Source organism: Trachemys scripta, chromosome 10 (assembly GCF_013100865.1).
Source record: "Trachemys scripta elegans isolate TJP31775 chromosome 10, CAS_Tse_1.0, whole genome shotgun sequence".
Taxonomy (NCBI): Eukaryota; Metazoa; Chordata; order Testudines; family Emydidae; genus Trachemys; species Trachemys scripta.
Genome location: NC_048307.1, coordinates 45981634 through 46008177, shown reverse-complemented (window position 1 = coordinate 46008177; position 26544 = coordinate 45981634). Strand labels below are relative to the sequence as shown.

General features: G+C 50.3%; 1 protein-coding gene across 6 annotated transcripts in view; it reads right to left on the bottom strand.

Annotated features, from left to right (window-relative positions):
* Nucleotides 1-14898: 14898 nt before the first annotated feature.
* SORD (sorbitol dehydrogenase) overlaps nt 14899-26544 on the bottom strand; it is a 43481-nt gene continuing 31835 nt past the window's right edge. For all 6 annotated transcript variants that reach the window (XM_034783306.1, XM_034783302.1, XM_034783305.1 and 3 more), the window contains 2 exons: nt 19288-19409; nt 14899-15202 (listed from right to left, as the gene is read on the bottom strand). In XM_034783306.1, coding sequence (XP_034639197.1) covers nt 15037-15202; nt 19288-19409 — 288 coding nt within the window. In that variant the 3' untranslated portion in view covers nt 14899-15036. The remainder of the gene's footprint in view (nt 15203-19287; nt 19410-26544) is intronic.

Sequence of the window (26544 nt, the reverse complement as noted above, 5' to 3'; positions counted from 1 at the left end):
GATGTCCCGATTTTATAGGGACAGTCCCGATTTTTGGGTCTTTTTCTTATATAGGATGCTATTACCTCCCACCCCCGTCCTGATTTTTCACACTTGCTATCTGGTCACCCTAGGGTGTGCACATGTGTGGATCTCAGCTGCTCCCTGCCCCCCTCATTTAAGCAGGTGTGCAGGGTTACTGCCCTGGGAACTGCAGGGCACCAGTGGACATGGGGCTGGCTGGAGGCAGGGTAGTAGCTGCCTGGAGGTAGGGTCTGGCTGCAGGCAGGGCAAGGGGTGCAGGGTTGGCTGGAGACAGGGGTGTGTGGGGTGGGCTGGCTTGCTTCAGGAAGGACCGCAGGAAGGTGTGGCATGGGTTGGCAGGGCTGGAGACAGAGGAGTGCGGGACTGGCTGGCTTCAGGCAGGGGGGTGCAGCAGGGGCTGGCTGCAGGCAGGGAAGGGGTGTGCGTGGGGCTGGCTGGCTTCGGGCAGGACCGCAGGGGGGTGCGGCAGGGGTTGGCTGGAGACAGGGCAGGGGGTGCGGCAGGGGCTGGCTGTGGGCCGGGGCAGGGGGGCGGGGCTGGTGTGGGCAGGACAGGGGGTGCAGGGCTGGTGCGGGCAGGGCAGGGGGTGCAGGGCTGGCTGTGGGCAGGGACTGGTGTGGGCAGGGCAGGGGGTGCAGGGCTGGTGCGTGCAGGGGTGCAGTAGGGGCTGGCTGTGGGCAGGGGGTATGGGTACAGAGGGTACAGCTCACCCTGTAAGGTAAATGCCTCCTCCTCCTCCTCCCTCCCCCACGGGGTAGCAGCAGCCTGGGGCTCGGGGGCTATTTAAAGGGCCCAGGGCAGCAGAGGCAGCTGGAGCCCCTCGCTAGCTCAGGGCTCTGGGGGCTATTTAAAGGGCCCGGGGCTCCCCTGCTTCTACTGCCCTGGCCCTTTAAATAGCTGCGGGAGCCCTGGGGAAGCGGCTGGGCTCCCGTGGCTATTTAAAGGACCGGGGCGGAAGAGGCAGCTGGAGTCCCCTGCTACCCCAGGGCTCTGGGGTCCGGGGCTCCCCTGCTTCTACCGCCCCAGTTCTTTAAATAGCCGCGGGAACCCTGGGGAAGCGGTGGGGCTCCAGCGGCTATTTAAAGGGCCAGGGCGGTAGAAGCAAGGGGAGCCCAGGACTTTTTAAATAGCCCCCAGAGCCCCGCAGCCCTACCCCAGGGCTCCAACAGTGGGGCTATAGTGGCAATTTAAAGGGCCTGGGGCTCCAGCCCCTGCGGGGTGGGGCCCGATTCAGGGGAATCAGTGGAATCAGCCTAAAGCCAGCCCTGATTGTAAATATCGCTGTTCACAGCAGACTTAGTGCCCTATTGCCACCCTGGAAAAACAAGGCCAACAGAGAGATGATCTCTTAGCAAACAGTCATTCAATTTAATCTTCAAATTTATTTAAAGTTTCATTTGTCAAACTTCAAAAAGTATTATGTAAAAGATCAAGCACGTTAACTTTGTCTTTCATGAGAAACTCTGGTTTCTCTTTTCAGGGAAGTGCAACGGTCTGTGTCATACAGGAGAGTTGAGGCTCAGCCCTTACACCAAGGAAAAATGCAAATCCCATTTACTTATGCTTATCGATCATCAAATTCTTTAGTACCCAACACGTTTATCACACTTCCAGTATTTCTCCAAGGAGCCAGGATGCACTTGTTTTTAAGGTACGTTTAAGAGTCTAGTCCCGACTCCCTGCTATTTGAATGGATTGATTCAAAAGAGACAAGTTTAGAATATCAAAAGCAGATGCTTAAAGTTATGGTTCAAACCTCTTAGACTCCATCTACCCTTGGAGCTGGGGCAGTCATTCCCAGCTCACGTAGACATACTTGCACTAGTTCACATTAAACAAGCATGCTAAAACTAGTAGTATAGCTCACAGGCTCCACCCCGAGGCCCTGCCCCTGCTCTGCCCCTTCCCCCAAAGCCCCGCCTCCACTCCACCTCTTTGTGCCCCGCCCCATCCCCTAGGCCCCACCCTCATTCCATCCCCTCCCCTGAGGCTCCACCCTTGCACCACCTCTTCCTGCCCCCGTTCCGCCCTGATCAGCTGATCAGCCGAGCTGCCCCCAATCAGCTGTGTCTGCTGGGGCTGAGCACTCATTATTTTTTTTCCCCATGGGTGTTCCAGCCCCAGAGCACTCACGGAGTTGGCACCTATTGTCTAGCTGCTGTAGCACAGGAAGTGGTGAGCCAACAGCATGGGCCTAGCCACCCTGAAGCTATGTCTACACTACCACTTATGTCGGTATCACTTCTGTAGCTCAGGGATGTAAATAAATTGCACCAAGCTAAGTGCCAGTGTGGACAGCGCTATGTCAGTGGAGAGCGTCTTCCGCCAACATATCTACTGCTGCTCGTTGGGGGTGGATTAATTACATTGATGGGAGAGCAGCTGCACCGCTGTAAGCTCTCTAGTGTAGCCATAACCTTAGTACAAACCTGTCTGGACCCCCTGGGTACGCACTCAGGGTGACCATCTTGTGCTGCTGCTCACCGCGGCTCCACTACTATTTTTAGCATGCTTGCTCAATGAGAACTAGTGCAAGAATGCCTACTCAAGCTGGGATTCACACATCCACCTCCTAGCGTAGACATGGGCCAAGGCCTATTTGCTTGGGCTTATAAAGGAGAGCACGCATATAGCATTAGTTAAAACCTAAAATATGGTGACTTGATGGCTCACCAGAGAGTGTAGACACAGGAAGATAACCACCAGTTATTGTGTTGAAGAACACAAGGGAAAATACAAGCTTTGAAATGGAATCTCATCACTTTTTATCCTGTTAAGTGTGCAATGGGGGAAGAGTCCTTTCCCACCCGGCTGTCCGGGCAGCCGTCACACTGGGGATTCTGCACCTTCTTCTTGGGTTTAGTCAACTCTTGGTCTTGTGACCCTGGATGAGGGGAAAGTCTTTCCCATGCAGGGGTTCAGTAAGCTCTGGGGTCCCACATGGTGACCTCAGTTTTATGTGCCCTGATTTCAGACCTTGGTGTGGGGGGGAGGTGGGGAAAGAGAGGAAGAGACACAGTCTGATTTCTATTGGCTATTTGGCAGCTGAGCGCTCAGATTTCAGTTCTGTTTCTCTGCTGCTTCTGTCACTTTCCAGGAGATGATGTTGGTGTAGAACAAATTTCTTCACTCATTTTGGTATTGGAGGATTTTTATGTTTGGTTCATTTCAAGGACTGTATTTCACCATTAGCTCACATTAGTAATTGGAATTTCCCCCTTTTAAAGTAATTTCTTTTAATAATGCATAATTATGCCCTTGGTTATATTTTACAACATTCCTCCTTCCTTATGCAAGACAATTCCTATTACTTCTAAAGTGCAGCAAGTATTCATAGTGAAGACCAACAAATCCCTTATAATCTTCTAAATCTAATGGCCATGCTTAATACATTATTTGTACATAAGCATTTCACATTATTTAGGCCTTGCAAAAGAACAAGAGACATTCTCCATATATAGAGAGATGTAGATCAGGCAAACAAGGCAAACAAATGTATAGTTTATATTTTGGGGTGCAAACACGTGATTTGGATTTCTTGAGACAACAGGCAGTTTACCTCATTTTACCTTCAATCTCAAAAGTTATATCTTGTTGATTTGACTCACAGCTTCCCTCCTCATCACTCGGTCCACTCACAATGTGTAATGTGCCGCTTTGCATAGGAAAACAGGACATAACCTGGCTTGGTAACTTTTTGGACTGTTTGTTGGCTAGATTGGGAAGGAGAAAGAGGTTTTATCCATATGTAAATTATGAGATTCTTGCTTAGATGATTAACAATACTCACATTTAGTCATTTTAGTGTCTATTCTTGGGGGTGGAATTCTTGACTGTGCAGATCTGTGGGTCCTTAGACAAAATGTCTCACATGATATGAAACATTTTCTACTTGTCTTTATTTTCTAGGTGGAGCCTATTTGTAATCAACAGAGGCATCCACTTTTCTGATTTTTGAGGGCCAGGAGGAGTGAATAGTTATTAATCATTGAAAGTGTATCTGTTCCCCATACCGCTCCCAGATGGTAAACAGAGTGAAGCCAGGCCTGCAAACCCCTGAGGTGAAGTCTTGAAGCTGAACAAGTCCGAACAGTATTAACCGTGTACTCACAGTGCGCCCTTCTGATCACAAACCTTAGATATTTCCTCTAGCTTGGAGGTCCAGCTGTGTGAAAATACGCATTCTACAAATCAAGGGCTGCACACCTGTCTCCAAGTTCCAGGAAAGGGAAAACTGAAGAAAGGGAACAATCCTGAATTTCAGTTTCTTGAGGAACTTGTTCAAGTTCCTCAAGTCCAGAACCCACCTCTTTCTAGAGAATCAGGAACTAACAAAAATAAAATAATTTCTCTCTGTGTTAAGAACTTCCTCCATAGTTCCCAAGTCTGGAAGAGACAGCATCTCCTGAAGTAAAGCAGCCTTGTGAGTTAGGTCCCTGAATAGGGACAGCAAAGGTGGTGAGAGTAAGGAAGGGAATTGAACTGGATGATATATCCACCTTTCATAGTGCTGAGAACCCATTTATCTGATGTTATATTGGCCCAAGCACTGCGAAAAAGGGACAGATGGTTCCCAAAAGGAGGTATTGTGTCTTGAAGAATTGTCATGGCTGGTACGCTGTCCTCGATAAAAACCTCAGCATGACTGCTTTGTTGATGTAGATGTCTGGTGAGAGGATTCCACGGCCAATGAAGTTGAAGACCAGTGTCTCAGGGGTTTACACCTATGCTTACAAGAGTCTTGGAGTATAGGCTGATAGTATGAAGATCTGAATTGTGACTAAGGTTTGAACTGCTTTCTCTTTGGTGTGGAAGTATAAACCCCCCAGGAGTCTTTCGATGTGTGCATAGCATTGTGGGTCTTTTCAGATGACAATTTTGATCCTTCAGAAGGCAAGTTCTCAGTCATGCTTTGCAGTTCTTTTGGGATCCCCAAGGCCTGATGCCAGGAGGAGGAACTCATAGATATTGCTGTGGCTGATTAACATGAAGCAGTGTCTGAGAAGTCTATGGCTGCTTGAAGAGTTGTTCTTGTAGAAAGATGACTCTCAGCCACTATAGCCATACATTGATCTTTGTACTCCTCTGGCAGCTTATCTGCCAACAGAAATGCATGTCCCATTAATAAATATATTAATATTGATAATATGTGACCCTCATTTGTAGGCTCCCAAAAGCCTTCCTGCCCTATAGGTCAATTCTTTTATGGGCCTTGTCTTTTGGGGTAGACAGGCTTTTCACTGGTGTCTGTCTCTGGTATGGGATAGGTTCCGTGGAAGTTTTAGGCCAGGGGAAGGATGAGAAGGTTTTTCACTCCTTGGGAGTACTTGCCATCCCACTATACTCAACGAACGAATCATTGTCACCACACACAGCACTAATTAAGGATGGACCTCATTTTAATCCAGAGATGGCTCCAACTCGACCACAAGCTATTGGGCTGGATGCAGAACTCATGGGTGGGATGCTGTAGCCTGGGTTATGCAGGAGGCCAGACTAGATCCTAACAGCCCTTCTGGCTTTAACATCTAGGAATCACCGAAACGCTGTCATGAGAACATAAAAATGGCCGTACTGGGTCAGACCAAAGGTCCATCTAGCCCAGTATCCTGTCTACCGACAGTGGCCAATACCAGGTGCCCCAGAGGGAGTGAACCTGCTGCCCATTAATTTCATTTGGTGGCCCCTAGTTCTTATATTATGGGAACAAGTAAATAACTTTTCCTTATTCACTTTCTCCACATCACTCATGATTTTATATACCTCTATCATATCCCCCCTTAGTCTCCTCTTTTCCAAGCTGAAGAGTCCTAGCCTCTTTAATCTCTCCTCATATGGGACCCGTTCCAACCCCCTAATCATTTTAGTTGCCCTTCTCTGAACCTTTTCTAGTGCCAGTATATCTTTTTTGAGATGAGGAGACAAGTCATGAATTAAATCAAATTCTAGCAGGAAATTTAGAATTAAGATTCCCCCAGCCTTTTAATTCTGTCTCTTCTGCCTGCCTGTTGGCCACCTCTAGGCCAACAACACGTTACTCAGAGCCAACCTTCATGGGTTACAGAGTCCACTGTCCCCTCTTCGATCTACATGCTAATCCCACTCCCCAGGCACAAAACCAGCTGTATCAATATCTCATGCCTTGCGCTCCACATAGCAGCTGGAGTCCTGACTCCTCCCCACAGCCCATGCTGCTCTGGCCTAGACATCACAACATTTCACATCATGCCCTCCGCATAGGCTCACACTCTCCTCCTTGCCCCCCAGAGGTAGCTGCACTTCAGCTGTGAGTGACATGCTTTGAGCAGCACTCTGCGCTCCTCCGGACAATGGGGCTAAAGAGAGGTGAGCTGATTATTTAACTAATACGATTTCTTGGACACAGGCCAGTGGGGCTTGGGCCAGAGCTACAGTTGTTGACTGAGTTTCTGCCTGCATTCTACGGAATTGAGGCTGGCTGATAGAGGGAATTGACCGGACATGGTGAAGATAACACCTGCCTTCTCCGGTCAGGGGTTTTGTCCACCTTCGGTGAAGCAAGTTCATAACGTCGCGTTCTTATGAGACCTTTGACTACTCCTGGATATCCAGGTCGCTTGCAGTAGCAGCTGTTCAACAGCTAGGAAGCCTGCTCCTCTCTGATATGGGGAGCTCACCAATAATCCAGGTCTTTTTCTCTTCCAGATTAAATCCAGGCAACGTGCTCTCTCTAGGGCTACACTGGAAGACCACCCTGAGCTTTCAGCTGACATAGGTAGGGCCCTACCAAATTCATGGCCATGAAAAATGCATTATAGACCATGAAATCTGATATCCCCCATGGAATCTGGCTAGTGTAGGGGAGGGGCCGGGCTCCAGATACTAGTCCCGGACAGGCTGGGGAGGAATGTCCCGGACAGGCTGCAGGAAACTCCGCGGCTGCTGGCTGGAAGCCCAGCTCTGAAGGCAGCTCTGCCGCCAGCAGCAGCAGAGAAGTGGGGGTGGTAATACCTTGACCCCCTACAATAGCCTTGCAACCCTCCTAGGGCCCCCTTTTGGGTTGGGATCCCCACAGTTACAACACTGTGAAGTTTCAGATTTAAATATCTGAAATAATGAAATTTACGATTTTTAAGATCCTATGACCATGAAATTGACCAATGTGGACCCTGAATTTGGTAGGACCCTACACTTAGGATGTGGTTGCCTGCTCCTGCTAATCTGTAGCAGCCATTTCAATGGCTTCTCTCGCATGCTGGGCCTTCTACCGCTGGTACTATGTAGTATCTCACTGATAAGCAGCGTTATCCTGCAGTAAAACTTTTTAGGAATGGAAACTATGTCCAGAAATATGGTAACAGAACTCCCTGCTACTCTCTGGCTGCAGCCTGCGACTGCCCTGTGTTGGGCTCCTTTTGTTTCTGCTCCCCAGCTGGCAGCAGGTCCCAGGAACCAAAGACTGCCTGCAGTGTGTGCAGAAGGTGTGGCATCTCTAATGCATCTCTCCACCACAATTGAGTTCCTGGGGACGGTCATCCTCCCTCTCATCTGGCCAGCGCAAGGACAAAGGCAAAGCAGCTCTGACCTCCTCTATGCTGGAGCAGGTGGGGGCCCCCGGAACCTGCTACAGCAGCTTTGAGGAGTGCAGTGTCTTGTGCCCCTGTTGTGATGGGCCATAGCAACAGCACAGAAGTCCTGAGGCATAAGAATACCCTGGCCAATCCTGTGCCCATCCTAGAACATATAATGGGGTTGGCTGCAAGGAAGAGAGTGTGGGGCAGAGCAGGCAGAACTGAGCCTGTGGCTCCCATAGAGGGTCTCTTGTGCCAAGCAACAAAGAGTCCTGTGGCACCTTAAAGACTAACAGATGTATTGGAGCATAAGCTTTCGTGGGTGAAAACCCACTTCGTCAGATCCATGTTGCGTCTGACGAAGTGGGTTTTCACCCACGAAAGCTTATGCTCCAATACATCTGAATTCTTTAAGATGCCACAGGACTCTTTGTTGCTTTTTACAGATCCAGACTAACACGGCTACCCCTCTGATCTTGTACCAAGAGAATTCCCAGATAGACCTTATGGCCCTTTTGTACTGGTAGCATGGGGTGAATTTCTGGATCACTTCAGGGAAGAAGTCAGCAGGCAGCCCTGCTCGGTGGCTGGTGCTTCTCTCAGCCCTGCCCATTCTCCAGCTGAAAGACCCTACAATAAATATCACCCACGGAGCAGAAACACCTCCATTAAACCTTGCCAAAAAATGTTTTTCAAGCATCCCAGGCCAGGTCTTCCCAATCCCCGGAGCAGAGACAGGAAGTGTTTGCTGCTGCTGAGTTCCTGCCCAAACATTCCCCCCGCTGCCATCTCCTTGATGGCATTCTCGTTACTATTTTATGACACTACCTTAATTATTACACATATTTCGGTAACTGGTTGATTAGCATTAGAGGGGTTAATTATTACTTATTGTATTTGTTTTGACAGCCATTGGTTAAAATTCTTAGCTATTTATGACTATTTTCCCCATGTTTTTATTATTCATTCCAAGAGCAGCAGTTGAGAGAGACCGACCCAAGTTAGCCAGCAGGGGTTAAGGCACTCACATGGCACATGGGAGAAGTAGTATCTTGCATTCATGTTTTGAGCAGAAATTGCATGCTGGACTGTGGTAGTTTTGTCGGAACGGATATAGTCCTAGGAATGGGTTCGCTTTCGACAAATTGGCATTTTCAGCTAAACAGGTTTTTTTTCTGGAAAATTCCTGACTATAGTAAGCCAGGCCCAAGCAAACACTACAAGTTTCAGTATGGCCAAACATAAATGTTTACATCAAGCAACAAGGACTGCAGGCCTTGCTTACAGAATAGGTGGAAGGTCTCTACTCAGCAACTCTGGAAAGGACTGCGGAGTGGGTGTCACAGATCCACTCATTGCTAGGGGCGCCTCCTCCTGGCCACTCTGGGATTAGCTCCTTCCAGGTGCTGCACCTTCCTCTGGCAGTCTTTCCACCAGTCATCCTCTCTCTCACCCTGTAGCCCCTCTCACTCCAAGAGCTGCAGCTTCCTCTTCATGACTCGGCCGTCCAGCCAGCTTGCTATGGTCCTCCCTTTCCCAGCTATCAAAGTCTTTCAGGGCAAACTGTCCCAGGCTCTCCTCTGCCTGGTCTCTGCCACTTCTCCCCTGGCTGGTCGGGGAACCCAGGCCTGCCCTCTGCTCTGGGGTCCAGCTCAGGGACCGTCTGATCAGCAGCCACTATCCTATGCCTTACTGTTTTTCCCCTGAGCCTGTCATGCCCTCCCCCCAGCTTTACCAGCCCAGACTCACCTGTCCCAGCGAATAACTGTCCACTACCCTCCATAGTCCCAGCACACCTCCCTTCGCCAGGGAGTCACAGCCAACTCCTTCCCTGCAGCCCCTGGCTGCTCTCAGCTCCTGGGCTATGTACAGGTCCCTCCTGGTCCTATCCAGTTAAGCCTCATCTCTAATTAGCCCTTGCTCCCTGGCTCCTCCTCCAGGTGCAGCCTAGATGCTTAATTGGTCCACCTGGCCACCTTCAGGCCCTGTGTGGGGTGAATACCCATCACAGAGATCCTGGGGGGTGATCAGCTGAACCTGAGCTCCCAGTGTGACACTGAGTTAGAAAAACCTGAAGGGTGGTTGGGCCCCTCCCTTTTTCATGCCCTTGGGACCCTGCAGCAACCTGGTGGGGCAGAGAGTGGCTCTGGTGCATGCTGCTCTCCAGAAGCTCAGGGGGTGCAGCAGTGGTAGGTATGTCTGGGGGGTAACAGGAGCAGCAGGTCAGAATAGTTGCTGCAGCAGATGAGTGTCAGACTCCAGAGTCCTCCTGAGCCAGGGAGGAGCAGCAGCTGAGGAAGGGAGAGTCCCCTCCAGGCTGGCCATTGAGGGATCCGAGAGCTCAGCACAGTTTCAGTCCAACACTTGTGTGCTGTCTGGGTGTTAGGCTGTGCCCCTCACCAGGGTATTGGGGCACACTAGTATCATGTGTGCATGCAATTTCCATTGTGGGTGGAGCTTGTGTCGCAGGTGGAGCCTGGGAGAACCTCACCACCCTTTTTTTTTTTTTTGTAATTAGACCCTTGCTACCAGCCCTCTGCTCAGTCCACTAGTCCTATGCCCCTCCCCGAAGCACAGCAGGGACAGGAGCTCTGGGGAACTCACTTGATCCTGCAGTGGGCTGCTTAAGGCCCATAAAATCCAGACCAGATTCCAGGACTGTACAGAGTCTGCACAATGATCCAGACACATCAGTGGCTTTTAATAATTACATCATCTGTCCCCACCACACACACACACACACGCACACCCACAAACTAGCAATCCTGGCTGAGGCTAACAGAACAAAACAAAAATGAGGAGGTTCCATTTCAAGCCATTTTGGAGCAATGATGAGCCAAAGCACAGCCAGGAAACTTCAAAACATGAACATTTTGTGAACCCTAAATTCCATCCGGGACTTTGACCAATCGGCCTTGAACTTTCCAACAAAATTCTACCCTAGCATCAGCTCCTGCGCATGAACCGTCCAATGGCCAGGTTAGTTTTCAAGAAGTTAGAGTGGTGGCTGTCCAAACAGGGTTCATAATAGCAAACAACTTGCCTCTTTAGCTATGGGGAGACTAGCATTCCTCCAGAGTAAAGTTTGGAAAGTACTAGCTCTGCCAGACATGCTGGAGCCTGCCAAATCTAGCTGATGTCCTGTTGAAACATGAACATGATGGTACCTCATCAAGGCTCTCCGCAAAACAGCTCTTCCTCTCATGAGTATCCCCTTTCCTAGCATTGTTTTGGAGGCGACCCCAGACTTCTGAGCATATGCACAACGTGCATCGTGACCAGGATTCATCACCAATTTGGTCCGCTGGCTGGATCATTAGCTTCCCCAGCCCAAGCCAGGTACTGACGGGGGCTGTGACATGAACACTGATCCATACCCCTGGTGACCTCATTGAACTGACAGATCCAGCCCTTTTGCTCTTGCCACATGCTTGCCTCAGATACCCAGCATTAGAGATAGCACTGCTTTGTCAGCACTAATAAACAAACGAGTTAAATCGCCATACAGCCAATGCCTGCAGGGAAGGACGTCATGAAGCTCTGAAGGTTACCGGCTCCTGAGTGTCCGGAGTGAGTGAGGAGGTTGCAGTTTGGGTGGTCAGAGACAGTGGCACGTGCTGCTCCGTGAGCAGACTAAGAACAGCGACCTAAGTGCTTAGCTCACCTGAGTTACCTCCCTGTGTGCCTGGCTACTGCTCTGCATCTTTAAACCCCTCAGAATGATGCTGAGCCTTTCTAACAGCACAGTATACTCTCCTGTGGAAAGAATTCCTAACCCTCCAATCCCAGCTCCCTTTGTGCGACAGCCCCCAGCTAGAAGGATGAGAGTTACAGCATGTGGAGATCAGGGTCTTAGGTTGGCCCACAATCGGAAGAGGTCTGGAGGTGCCACTTGCACAGATCTCCCCTACACCATGTGGCGCTGGTGAATGGGCTTGGCCACCTCCATAGCATTCCTCTCTTATGATGTGATGTTCTCATTATAATAGTGCATAAGGCCATAACTGACCTGCTGGCCATAGAATAGGGGCAGCTGTGCACTCTGCACTCTTCTCCACTGGCCTCAGTCACCACTTGCTGGATCACTATGTTTAAGGATAAGAAGATAACAAAGGCTCATCCTAGGAAAAGTGCCAAGACTCTCAGCTATCCAACACTGACAACTGGGCAGTTGGGCTTGTGATATGGACTAAAATCTGCAACCCCCTTTTAGCTCCTTTGGGCACACCCAACGGAGGCACTCCTTAGGCAAATGGGGCATGCCCAGCTACTGAGGTGGGGAATGGGATTGCACAGGGATACAGCTGGCTCAAACCTTCCTTAGGAAGGAGTGTGGGATGGGACGAGAACATGGTCCCCAAGATGAACAGCCACAAATCCCATCAGGAACCACCACCAAGTGCTTTGAGAAACATACAGCAGGCAGTGAGACAGGCCCATTTCCATCAACATTTATTGTGAAAGCTCAGTACTGGCCCAAGAAACAGACCTCAGGCCATTAGGCAGATTTCTTGCTAACAGAATAAAAACAACTGGAAACTCAAAGTAGGAGATGGAAATAGCAGGCTGTTTTGTTATTTGCAACTCAGTGAGCTTGTACCCCACAGCACAAATCATTGCCCTGTGCTTGTGATATGGATTAAAATCTGTAACCCCCTTTTAGCTCCTTTGGGCACACCCAACAGAGGCACTCCCTAGGCAAATGGGGCATGCCTAGCTCTGAGAGAAGCAATTGCAGTGGCGCAGATCCAAGCTGCTGAACATCCAATCACAAACTGAGCACCTACCATTCAACATATCCCATCTTTTCCTGTGTTATCAGAATTTAAGAACAAAACATTTTTAATGAATTATTATTTCATCAAAGTAGCTAAACCCCTCTAGTGACTGGCCTCTGCCCCTCCCCAGGCAGATCAGCCCAGCCTCTGGCTTAAAGCTTTCCATTCTCATTGTGCAGGGATAGTGTGCACAGAGCTGGTGCAGTGGATGGGTAAGCATTGCAGACGTCACCTCTTCAGTACAACCTCCTGTGCTAAAAAACAACAACCCAATAAACCCATGGAAACTCTTGTGAAGTCGCCTTTCCTTCCCCAATGCTCACTTTTCACTGGAAGAAAAGGGGCTGCTCAACCCATCTTTGTATCCTGTGTTGCAAAATCTGGATCTGTAATTCTCCATGGGTGCAGATCCACTAGTGCTAGCAGCAGAAGAAGCTGTAAGTGTAGCCTTTTTGCACTACCATGGAACCTAATCCTGCTGCTGGTAAGAATGTCAAAGAGTGTCTGCTCTGCAGCCTCCACATTCCCCTCACAGGTGGAGATGTCTAGGTGGGGAATGATGGAGTAGCTGTCACAACTATAAAGGGAAGGGTAACAGCCCTTCTGTGTACTATACTATAAAATCCCTCCTGGCCAGAGACACCAAAATCCTTTTACCTGTAAAGCTCAGGTAACACCTGACCCAAAGGACCAATAAGGGGACAAGATACTTTCAAATCTTGGTGTGGGGAAGGCTTTTGTTTGTGCTCTTTGTTTTGGGGGTTGTTCGCTCTTGGGACTAAGAGGGACTGGGCATCAATCCATGCTCTTCAAATCTTTCTGAACAAGTCTCTCATATTTCAAACTTGTAAGTAACAGTCAGGCAAGGCGTGTTAGGTTCATCTTTGTTTTCGCAACTTGTAAATGTTCCTTTTGCTAGAGGGTTTACCTCTGTTTGCTGTAACTTTGAACCTAAGGCTAGAGGGGGTTCCTCTGGGCTCTTTGAATCTGATTACCCTGTAAAGTTATTTTCCATCCTGATTTTACAGAGATGATTTTTACCTTTCTTTCTTTAATTAAAAACCTTCTTTTTAAGGACCTGATTGATTTTTCCTTGATTTAAGATCCAAGGGGGTTGGATTTGGACTCACCAGGAAATTGGTGGAGAAGTCTCTCAAGGCTACCCAGGGAAGGGTTATATTACTTGGGAGGGAGATATTCTGGGGGGGTGGAGGGGAGGTACACAGAGTTTCCCAAATAACTCATAAATAATGTGGGTGGTGGCAGCAAAAGCAGATCTAAGCTGGTAGTTAAGCTTAGAGGTTTTCATGCAGGTCCCCACATCTGTAACCTAGAGTTCAGAGTGGGAAAGGAACCTTGACAGTAGCCATGGCCACGGTGATGGAGTAGCCATGGCTGGTTTCTCTTGCAAGTGCTTTGTGACTGCTGGAGCCTGAATGGTGTGTGTCTCGTTAAAGCTGTTTGCAAACATTATGGGAAAACAACTTGCATTTGATATGCCTATCTCATAGAACTGGAAGGGACCCTGAAAGGACATTGAGTCCAGTCCCCTGGCTTCGCTAGCAGGACCAAGTACTGTCCCTGAGATTTTTTGCCCCAGATCCCTAAATGGCTCCCTCATGGATTGAACTCACACCCCTGGGGTTAACAGGCCAATGCTCAAACCACTGAGCTATCTCTCCCCCCCCCCCCCCCAAAAAAAAAGAAAAAGAAAAAAAAATCATAGAATATCAGGGTTGGAAGGGACCTCAGGAGGTCATCTAGTCCAACCCCCTGCTCAAGGCAGGACCAATCCCCAGACAGATTTTTTTTGCCACAGATCCCTAAATGGTCCTTCAAGGATTGAGCTTACAACCCTGGGTTTAGCAGGTCAATGCTCAAACCACTGAGCTATCCCTCCCCCCCTTTTACAACATGAATGTTAAAGAACATCACACAGAGATGAAATGCCCAGACTTCATTCCATGTTTGTAAATCCCTGACAGAGTATTCAAGTATTAGTATTCCATAACTCCGCTTTGCAGGGGATTGTACACAGGTCTGACTGCACCGAACAGGCCCAACACCCGCTTAGAACAAATCTTGGCCCAGAATAGTATTGTCCCAGCCTTGAATAGAGCCCCAGACAAACTATTCTGCACAATTTTCATTGCCATCAACAGGAGTCAAGTGTGAAACTCTTATTCAGTGCTTCAGCATGTACAAATCCCGGCTGTGACATAGGTGGTTCTTCAATGCAAGTGGGCAGGGTGAAGCCCTTTGTCCGATACACAACATAGAGAGATCGATGGTTTTCAGAATGTATAGTCTATTAGAGAAGAGGTGAATACCAACAGGTCCTCTCCAGGAGAAAAGTTCTCCTCTCAGGATCCTCAGTGAGCTGCATTCGTAGGGGAAGAAGACTGAGACAAGATCTCCTGTACAGATCTGAGGGGAGGATTTTGGCCCAAATTTGGTTCCCAAATAGTTGTTCCCCATTTAAGCAGCTATAAGGCTGTAAATATCCTTAACCCATAATCCCTTTTCCTTCAATGCACTGTCTGCACAACAGGTGATCGTAACTTTATTCCCCAAACACTACATACTACTTATAAACTTATGATTACAGTTCCCATCTCACTATAGAGCCCATTCGTCGTCTTTAAGCCAGGCAGTATAATAGGGGAGGAGTGCAGTGCCATGCTTCAGGGATTCTGGTCACTGGGGTCACACTTTAGCATAACTTTCACCCCCAAACCCTTCTTGGTTGTCTCAAAGGCCTCCAGCGCTTTTTCCAAAGGGAAGCGGTGTGTAACCAAAGGCTTGATGTCCACTCTCTTGGATGCAAGCATAGAAATCGCCATGGGCCACCTGGAAGGGAACACAAACAGCGAAAGATAAGGGTAGCCCTCTAGGTCTAGGGAATTTGTATATTGACCAGCAGATCTGCATAATTGCACAAGAACCATCCAGACATGAGGCAGCATTCTTACAACGCTCAAAAACAGGACATGACAGGTCTGCAGGGGCCTTCCTCAGTTATTGCTAAACAGGCGAGAAACAATTTCTTTAGAGCCCAGTTCCATATGTCACTCCCATAAAATCATGCAAAAGGCTTCAGGACTGAGCTCTCAAGCAGAGTGCAAAGCCTGCTCCTGATTAGCAGGGACTATATGGGACAGGGCAGGTCCATGGCTCTGTCCCTGTCCCCACATTCCACACTGGCAGGCAGAGCAGGCCAGGCTCAGAAGCACACACACTGCAACTGTTCAGGGGTGGAGCAGTGAGAACTCCAGGAGCTCCATGAAGCACAGTGCCTCCTGGAGCTCCTGTTGGAGCAAGGGACCTCAACTGAGCCCTCTGCTTGCAGCTCGTTTACATCCTGATTCTCTGCTTGCTATAAAACACCACCATAGTCTTTCTGTTTGGAAGCACTGAGCTTGCATTGGCCAAGGGTTTATGAGGTTTTGTGTATAAGGCAATGACTCCAAAGTGAGTACAGTAATACTGAGCCAATGGTTATGCACACTCTTCACATGGGACAGCTAGCTGTGGTCTGCTCCAGCAGAATAAGTGACAAGCATTGGGAGTTACTATGTATTCAAATCACAGCAAAATGAAGTTTGAAAAAATATCAGTGCTGCGCGCTGCTCCTTTATCGCTCTGCCTCCTTGGTTATGCATGTTGGTTACTAGGTAAAATCGAAACCTCAGGCATCTCTATTGTGTTTTTAGCTCAAATGGTTCACTTAGAGTTCAATGCATTTAAGGAGCCAGTGGTGTGTATCCACAGATAACTGCTAGTGCGTGCCAATACTGCCCCCTTTGGTGGTAAGAGGAGTATGGAAATTCACAGAGTAGCTTCCACTGGTTGTATTGTACTTGTATTGGCTTACAGCTCAAACTCTGCCTGGGCAAAAGAACTCAACAGAGATTGATGGGATCGAACAAAACCAACACAGAAACAAACCTTCCAATTAAACAGATCCCCCAGGATGAACTTGAAGAGACAAAGACCTACACAAAACTAAACCCAGCTCTGCCACATCAGTGAGACCAAGGTTATAGCCTGCTCCAGAGAGCACGGCTCAGTCCCATCTACACTGCGAGACTGACCTACATCCATCAACATGGCTGTTTCTACAGCATAGACCAGGGGTGGGCAAACTTTTTGACCCAAGGGCCACATCGGGGGGGGCCACAACTGTATGGCGGGCCGGGTAGGGAAGGCTGTGCCACCCCAAACAGCCTGGCCCCCACCCCCTCCCACTTCTTGCCCCCTGACTGCCCCCCTCAGACCTTCCAACCCATCCAACCCCAGTTGCTCCTTGTCCCCTGACCACCCACCCTTAACTGCCCCCCAGGATCCCATCCCCTTATCCACCCCTCCGCTCCCTGTCCCTACTGCTCTCCCGACCCCTATCCACATCCCCACTCCCTATCCACATCCCCACCCCCTGACAGGCCCCCTGGGACTCCCACTCCCAACCCTCCTTGTTCCCCCATCCCTTGACCACCCCCCAGAACCTCCGCCCCATCCAACCGCCCCCTCCTCCCTGACTGCTCCCCAGGATCCCCCGCCCCCTTACCCAATCCTCCCCACTGCCCGCCCCCTTACCAACAGCAAGAGCTCACAGCTGCGACACTGAGCCAGAGCCAGCTGCACTCCCCACACTGCCCAGCGGGAGTGGTGGGCCAGAGCGCGGCCTGCACGGTGGCGTGGCTGCAGGTGAGGGGGGACAGCGGGGGAGGGGCTGGGGACTAGGCTCCCTGGCCGGGAGCTCAGGGGCTGGGCAGGACGGGTCCCGTGGACCAGATGTGGCCCACGGGCCCTAATTTGCCCACGTCTGGCATAGACAGAACCTAAAACTGTATAGATGAGGTCTAAATCTGTGTCTTCTTTATTCAGCCATTCTGTCAAAATTACATTGCCATAAATCACATGACAATTCCATGAACAAACCCTTGGAGATCAGAGCTGGGAAACTACAGCCTAGACTAAGTGCAAAATCACCAAACTAGCAAGACTGGATCAAGCTTGTTATAGGTAAGGACCTACCAGATTCACTGCCATGAAAAATGCATCATGGACCATGAAATCTGATCTCCCCTGTGAAATCTGGCTATTGTAGGGGAGATCAGATTTCACATAGTTGGGCGGCCAAAGAGCAGTAGCTGCTGACCAGGAGCTGAGCTCTGAAGGCAGTGTCACCCCCAGCAGCAGCGCAGAAATGAGGGTGGCATGTTATGGGGGGGTCATCAATTTTTGGGGGGGGTCAGGACTGGCCTTACAGGTGTGGGCGAGTGGGCAACCACCCAAGGCCTTGTGGTCAGGGGGGTGCCATGGTCACCCCCTCCCATACACACACGGAGTCAGCCCAAGGCCCTTTTAACTCCCAAGCACTGGGTGTGGAGCCAGGAAGGGACAAGGCTGAGGGCACCCCAGCTGGGGGCTCCTACTGTCCGCTGGGCTCCAGCTGCTAGTCCCGGACAGGCTGGGGATGGACAGGACTTCCTTTTCCTCTGCACGGGCCATGTCAGACCCATCTCTGGGAACGTCCCCTGGCTGCAGGAAGCTCCACATCTGTTGTCTGGTAGTCCAGCTCTGAAGGCAGCGCTGCCACTAGCAGCAGCGCAGAAGTGAGGGTGGCATGTATGGTATTGCCACCCTTACTTCTGCACTGCTGCTGGCAGTGGTGCTGCCTTCAGAGCTGGGCACCTGGCCAGCAGCTGCCCAGCTCTGAAGGCAGTAGCACAGAAGTAAGGGTGGCAATACCATGATCTCCCAGCAATAGCCTTGCAACCCCCCCTCCCCACCACCTCTTTTTGGGTTTGAACCCCCAGGGTTACAATACCGTGAAATTTCTGATTTAAATATCTGAAACCATGAAATTTATTATTTTTAAAATCCTATGACTGTGAAATTGACCAAAATGGACCAGAAATTTGGTAGGGCCCTAGTTATAGGACACAAACAAGTAGGATCTTATTTTTACCCTCTAGATCTGCAAGATTGGTTGTTAAATCCAGGTTCATATCCCACTGCCACAAGAGGTCAAACCACACACATGACAGGATTTTCAGAGGGTTTGATAATTTTGCAGCCAATAATGAGATGTGTGTCTATCTGCGTGAAGGCAGAGCTCTCAAACTTCTTCCCAGCACAGACCGTATCTCATTACAGAGATTGCCTCATGGACACCTCCCACCCGTCCTCCATTGCCCACATCCCATTTCCTCACTGCCACCTCATCTCCCCACCTACTCACCCAACTTCTGGCCCACATCTACCCACCCCCACATGCCCACTCATCCCCTGTCTCCCAGTGCCCAGCTCCCCACTCATCCTGCATTGCCCACCTCCCTTGGCCACCACTTCCTCATTGATTCTCTATCGCCCAGCTCCCACTCCTCATGCACTGGCCACTTCCCCATCCATCTTCCAGCCCCGACCTCGCCACACAACCCCCTCCTCACCTATTCCCTATCATCCAGCTCCCACCTCATCCCGCATCTGCTGGCCCCCACCTATCCTCCAGACCCACCTCCCTATCCATCCTCCAACTCCTTACCCATCTCCTGGCCCCCATCTTCCCACCCAGCCCCCATTGCCTATTCCTCCACCTCACCCATTGCCTGGCTCCCACCTCCTCACCATTCCTGTGTTGAAGTGGGAGCAGGTTTGCACTGCACACATTTGCCAGTTTCCCTAAAATGTTGCAGTGTCACTTGGAAAGCCAGCCAGTCTCCAAGACGCGTGATGCAGGAGGAGTGGGGCTGATGGTCTGACAGGGACCCCACTCTGCAACAGGGACATTTACATTGTCCTGAGAAGGAGTGATTAGAGGGGGAACATTACAGGGTCTTCCATTTCCTCCTTCCTTGTGGAGGAATTAATTCCTTCATGGACAATGGAGTAGTCTGTTGGCATGCCAGTGCACCCTGACCAATACTCACGTATTGCAGTAGCGAAATATCCCCTTGATATCCACCTCCCGCACAGCAGCATTCACGATGGGGACATGGACCATCTCTGGTCCCAGCCCCACCAGAACCAGGGTCCCGCCCGAGCGAGTGGCCTGAGAAGGAATAACAGAAACAAAATAAATGCAAGTGCTGCCTGCCCATGGAAGGTGACAAGCTCCTGTGTATATAGCAAAAATGGACATTGCTGCCAGTTTTCTGAGCAGGCTATAAAAGGAGTTATACCCTAAAGCAGTGATTCTCAAACTTTTTTGATCGGGTCCCCGCTTCTGTGTGTCTGTAGTCATTTACACCCCACCCCACTCCCGTTTCCCCCCCAGTGCATATACCCAGCCAGAGTGGAGAACAGCGGTTGCTTGCTGGGGGCCCAGTTCTGAAGGCAGCTGCAGCAGCAGCACAGAAGTAAGGGTGGCAACGTGAAAAGTGGTATTTGTCAATATCACTTTTCACAGCAGACTTAGTGCCCCATTGCCAACCTTACTCCTGCGCTGCTGCTGCCACCCCGGGGCTGACAGCCAGAACCCCGCTGCCTCCAAGTGAGCGACTGGGGAAGTGGGGGGGAAGGAGAGCCTGAGCCTGGGCTGCCTCCTGGTGAAGGATGAGTCGAGGGAAGAGAGCCTGAATCTAAGTGGTGCGGCTCCGGCTGTCCCCTTTCTCTCCACTTCCCAGGTGTGCACAGCCTTTCTTTATGAGCCCACCCACCAGGGGCTGACAGCCACAGCTCTTAAAAAAAAGCACACAGTTCACGCCTCCCTTGACACATTCCCGCACCTCCCTTGGAAGGCCTACCCCACAGCTTGAGAACCACTGCCCTAAAGCATGTACAGGCTTGTACTTGGGGCAGCTGGCCCATCCTGCAGTTCACACTGCCACAGCTACATTCTCTCTTTAGCATACTAGCTTGATGACAGCTCACACGAGTATGCCTCCTTCAGATGGCAAGCACACTCCCAGCTTCAAGTGTAGACATACCCATAGGTGCTTTTGACGTTTCAGACAGTTTCCAATAAAACCATCCAGATCCTCTTCCCCATCATCCTGTGCATGGAGGTGTCCCATTCTCCTACCCTTCTAAGTCCCAAGGTGGCACTCCACAGCTCTTTGTACATACACAAGGAGGGGACAGAGAGTGGTCAGGACAGAGGGAGCAGTGAGTGGGCTGTGGAGAAGCACATTGCTCCCCCTCAAGCCCTGCAGAGCTTACCAGGAAAAGAGAGTACACTGTATGGAGCTGAATTGTTTTTTCTAGTGAGCTCCATGTATGGGTCCTAAGGACCTCTGGCAAGGGAGTCCCTGCTAGTTCAGCTCTCCTGGAGTCTAACTGCCAGAGGGCAGGGAGAAAGGCACTGGGGCAGAGCCTAAGGATAAAATGAACAGGTGCAACCTGCACGGCACTGATGTAATCACCTCTACACTGGGGTTTTGTACTGGGCTGCTCCACTAGTGGCTGAAACACCCCTGTAGACAAGGCCTAAGAAACAAACTATCCCAATTACTCTTATTAATTATTCGTGTAACAGTAGCATCTAGAGGCCGCATGCAAGATTGGGGCTCCACTGCAAGAGACAGTCCCTGAGTCCCTGCCCCAGAAATTAGAATCTAAACAGACAAGCTGGACAGAAAGGGGAACAGGCAGGGTTCAAGGTCACACAGCACTGCAGTGTCGGGAGTGGGATTACAACTCAGCCCTTTTGAGTCACAGTCCAGTGCCCTGCCACAACACTATGCTGTCAAAACATTAAAGTTGATAATAAAATAATTTCATGGCAGGAGTACTCAGAATGTCTAATAATAACCTGCACATCTATTGATGTATTTATTCTGCCTGAGCTGCATACCAGCACATTATTTTGGATCTCTAAATAACGCTGTCAGTTGCTCCATAGCACATACAACTTAGGGTACGTCTACACTATGAGAGTAGTTTGATTTTACTTAAATCGAATTAGTGGAACCGATATTACAAAGTCGAACATGTGTATCCACACTAAGAACAGTAATTCGACTTTGTGAGTCCACACTAACGGGGCAAGCGTCGACATTGGAAGCGGTGCACTGTGGGCAGCTATCCCACAGTTCCCGCAGTCCCCGCTGCCCATTGGAATTCTGGGTTGAGCCCCCAATGCCTGCTGGGGAAAAAAAATGTGTCGAGGGTGGTTTTGGGTAAGTGTCGTCATTCAACCGTCACTCCCGCCCTCCCTCCCTGAAAGCGCCGGCGGGCAATCAGTTCGCGCACTTTTCTGGTGAGTGACAGCGCGGATGCCACAGCACTGCGAGCATGGAGCCTGCTGCGACCATCACTACAGTTATGGCCGTTGTCAACACCTCGCACCTTATCATCCATCTTTTTCAGAGTCAGATGCTGAGAAATCGGGTGAGGAGGCTATGGCAGCGCGGTCAGAACATTAAGTCTGAGAGTGGCACAGACCTCTCACAAAGCACGGGACCCCGCGCCGTGGACATCATGGTGGCAATTGGTCATGCTGATGCTGTGGAACGGCGATTCTGGGCCCGGGAAACAAGCACGGACTGGTGGGACCGCATAGTGCTGCAGGTCTGCAATGAATCACAGTGGCTGCGAAACTTTCGCATGCGTAAGGGAACTTTCCTGGAACTTTGTGAGTTGCTGTCCCCTGCCCTGAAGCGCAAGGACACCCGGATGCGAGCAGCCCTGACTGTCCAGAAGCGAATGGCCATAGCCCTCTGGAAGCTTGCAACGCCAGACAGCTACCGGTCAGTCACAAACCACTTTGGCGTGGGCAAATCTACCGTGGGGGATGTTGTGATGCAAGTAGCCAACGCAATCGTTGAGCTACTGCTCTCAAAGGTAGTGACCCTGGGAAACGTGCAAGTCATCATAGATGGCTTCGCCGTGATGGGATTCCCAAACTGCGGTGGGGCTATAGATGGAACTCACATCCCTATCCTGGGACTGGAGCACCAGGCCAGCCACTACATTAACAGAAAGGGCTACTTTTCAATGGTGCTGCAAGCACTGGTGCACCACAGGGGACGTTTTACCAACATCAACGTTGGATGGTCAGGCAAGGTTCATGACACTCATGTTTTCAGGAACTCTGGTCTGTTTAGACGGCTGCAGGAAGGTATTTACTTCCCGGACCACAAAATAATTACTGGGGATGTGGAGATGCCTATAGTGATCCTCGGGGACCCAGTCTACCCGCTAATGCCCTGGCTCATGAAGCCCTATACAGACGCCCTGGACAGTGAAAAAGAACTCTTCAACTACCGGCTGAGCAAGTGCAGAATGGTGGTGGAGTGTGCTTTTGGACGTCTCAAGGGGAGATGGAGAAGCTTACTGACTCGCTCCGATCTCAGCGAAACCAATATCCCCATTGTTATTGCAGCTTGCTGTGTGCTCCACAATCTCTGTGAGAGCAAGGGGGAGATGTTTATGGCGGGGTGGGAGGTTCAGGCACATTGCCTGGCTGCTGCTTACGCCCAGCCAGACAGCCGTGCGATTAGAAGAGCCCAACGGGACGCGCTGTGCATCCGGGAGGCTTTGAAAGCTAGGTTCCACAGTGAGCAGGGTAACCTGTGACTATTAAGTTTGTTTAAAGAGAAGCTGAACCTGCCCCCATTTCTTTACCCACTTAATGTTGACTATCCTCTCCAGTTACATACCCCCTTCACCCCGTTGCCCCCCCTTCCAACACACCTTTAAAAATAAAATAAATGGAACTTTGTTCATTAACACTGTTTTCTTTATTAAGGGTTTCGTGGTAAAGGGTTGAAACTGGGACGCAGACTGTGGTGGGGAGCGGGCGTAGTGATGGAAAGAACGCTTCTAAACTTGAGGAATGACAGGCTCCTGCTCCTAGAGGGTCCGCAGTGGTGGACTGGTTGTTTCAATGGAGCCTGCAACCCCTCCTTTTCGGAACTCTGTGTGTGGTGGCTATGTGACTTTGTGGCGGGTAAGGATGGTTACAGATCCCCTGCTACGTGGCTCTGTCATCCAGGCTAAGGACCCCTGCATAAGATCTGTAACCGCCCTCCCCCGCCACAAACTCACATAGCCCCCCCCCCCCACAGAACATGAAAACCACCTCCCAGACTGACCAGGGTGCCTAGTGACTGCAATGTGTGTGTGACCTGGTGCTGAACCTGCCCCCATGTCTGTACCCTGGTAAAGGTGACTGTCCTCTCCAATTATCAACCCTCTTTCCCCCCTTCAAACACACTCTCCTCTAAAAGAACCTGACGGAAACAGTAATGAACAGAAACGTATTTTTTATTAACAACTACACAGTTAGGGGATGAAACTGGGACGGGGGCTTGGGTGAGGTGCTTTTGGAGTGAAGGAAAGGACTTATCAAAACTTTGGGAATGAGAGCCGTCTGTTACTTGAGCAGTCTGCAGGAGTGGAGTGACTGTTTTCACGGCCCCTGCCGCCCCTCCTTCTTGGGACTTTGGGTGAGGGGGGTCGGTTAGAGATAGACTGCAGCGGGGCTCTGTCCTCCTGCCTCCGGTCCTGCAGAACATCAACAAGGCACCGGAGCGTGTCCGTTTGCTCCCTCATTAGTCCAAGGAGCGTTTGAGTCACCTGCTGGTCTTCCTGCCGCCATCTGTCCTCCCGTTCGCTGTGTGATCGCTGGTATTGCGACATGTTCTCCCTCCACTGGGTCTGCTGTGCCGCCTCGGCTCGGGAGCAGCCCATAAGTTCGGAGAACATCTCGTCCCGTGTCCTTCTCTTTCGGCACCTAATCTGCGCCAGCCTCTGGGAGGGGGATGCCGGGGTAGGTCGGGAGACACTCGCAGCTGTGGGATGGGAAAAAGGGAGTGAATTCCTCACAAAGATACATTTTTGTGAACAATGAACATAGTCTTTCTCTGTGAACAAGACCATGCACAGCACTTATCACATGCGCACTCAGGACAAGGTCAAATCTTCGGCCTTCGCATTCAGTGCCTGGGGTCTTGGAGTACAGATCACATAAGCAGGAATTCGGAATTCGGCTAGCAGGCTGACATGGTAAGCCATAGACTTTTGGCTGCTGAAAGCTTAATTTATAGCAGTGCCCTCCTTTTACGTTCAAAGCAGTGCCCCTAGCGTTGGCCAGTTCCTGCTGCCGGCAATCCGGCCAGCATGAACTCTGCCCCTGACCCATCCCCCTCGCGGCTGTCCGCGGGAAAGATCCCTGTATGCTGCCCCTGTCCCGCCTCCACCGCGTGGCTGTAAACCGCTGGTTACAGTTATGTAAAGGAACAGGCAATCAGTCCCAATACTAACATTCCCCTAATTTAAAGCAAGTCACCATGAGTGATATCACTCTGATGAGGATCTCTGACACAGAGAAAGACCGCATGCTGCGTGAATGCCAGCAAAAACCAGGGCCGTATGCCGCCATGCTGTGCGAGGCACTGATCCTGGAGTACTTGCTGCTAGCCTGGCGCGGAAAAGTTTCCTACCAAGGAGGACACAATAAGGCCGCTCTCCCCAGGAACCTAATGCAAAGGCTTTCAAATTACCTCCAGGAGAGCTTCATGGAGATGTCCCAGGAGGATTTCTGCTCTATCCCCGGACATATTGACACAATTTTCCAGTAGCTGCACTGGCAAGGACTAAAAAGTAGAGCGCCTAGGGCAAAGTAATCATGAAAAACCCATTGTTAATATTCCATTCCTGTTCTGATCAAAATAAATGTTTACATGTTTAAAACACTTACCGACTGATCCTTCCCCTGATTCAGGGTCAGGGTTGGTAAGGGATCTCCGTGAGGGTGATGAAGAGATCCTGGCTGTCTGCTGAAATCAGCGTTGTATGTGCTGTCAACTGCCTCATCCTCCTCATCTCCTTCCTCATCTTCCCCGTCCGCGAAATCTCCAAGGAAGCGGCCGTCGACAATACCCCATCGTCAGAGTCCACAGTCACTGGCGGGGTAGTGGTGGCAGCTGCACCTAGAATGGAATGCAGTGCCTCGTAGAAACGGCATGTCTGGGGCTGGGATCCGGATCGTCCATTTGCCGCTTTGGTCTTCTGATAGCCTTGATTCAGGTCCTTGATTTTCACGCGGCACTGCGTTGCATCCCGGCTGTATCCTCTCTCCGTCATGGCTTTGGAGATCTTCTCGTAGATCTTCGCATTCCGTTTTTTCGATCGCAGCTCCGAAAGCACGGACTCGTCGCCCCACACAGCGATCAGATCCAAGACTTCCCGATCAGTCCATGCTGGGGCCCTCTTTCTATTCTGCGATTGCATGGTCACCTCTGCTGGAGAGCTCTGCATCGTTGCCAGTGCTGCTGAGCTCGCCACGACATCCAAACAGGAAATGAGATTCAAACTGCCCAGACAGGAAAAGCAATTCAAATTTTCCCGGGGCTTTTCCTGTGTGGCTGGTCAGAGCATCCGAGCTCGGACTGCTGTCCAGAGCGTCAACAGAGTGGTGCACTGTGGGATAGCTCCCAGAGCTATTAGCGTCGAATTCCATCCACACCTACCCTAATTCGACATGGCCATGTCGAATTTAGCGCTACTCCCCTCGTCGGGAAGGAGTACAGAAATCGATTTAAAGAGACCTCTATGTCGAACTAAATAGCTTCGTTGTGTGGACAGGTGCAGGGTTAATTCGATTTAACGCTGCTAAATTCGACATAACCTCCTAGTGTAGACCAGGCCTTAATGATGTTCTCAATGGGTCTTCAATAACCCACCTGGGCTATATTCCTGGCTCTTGGCACCTGACCCAAGAAGGATCAATTCTCTTTCAAGCCTGGGATTGAGAAGTTTTCTGAAGAAAACACTGCTTAGTCACAAGTGCTGTTATTTGCACAGGCGTACGTGACTGCTGACAGGTTCCGCAGTGCTCCAGACCACAGCAAGTGGGAGCTGCAGAGCACAGAGATAGGCATGTGCATCCTCATTGCAGGGACTGGCTCATACCAGGGACCCAGCCTCACTGTAACTAAGGATATCTCAGCTCTTTGATACTGCTCTGGCAGCCAGAGATCTACAGATCTCTAGGTTTCAGAGTAGCAGCCGTGTTAGTCTGTATCCGCAAAAAGAACAGGAGTACTTGTGGCACCTTAGAGACTAACAAATTTATTAGAGCATAAGCTTTCGTGGGCTACAGCCCACTTCTTCGGATGCATATAGAGTGGAACATATATTGAGGAGATATATATACACACAGAGAGCATGAGCAGGTGGGAGTTGTCTTACCAACTCTGAGAGGCCAATTAAGTAAGAGAAAAAAACTTTTGAAGTGATAA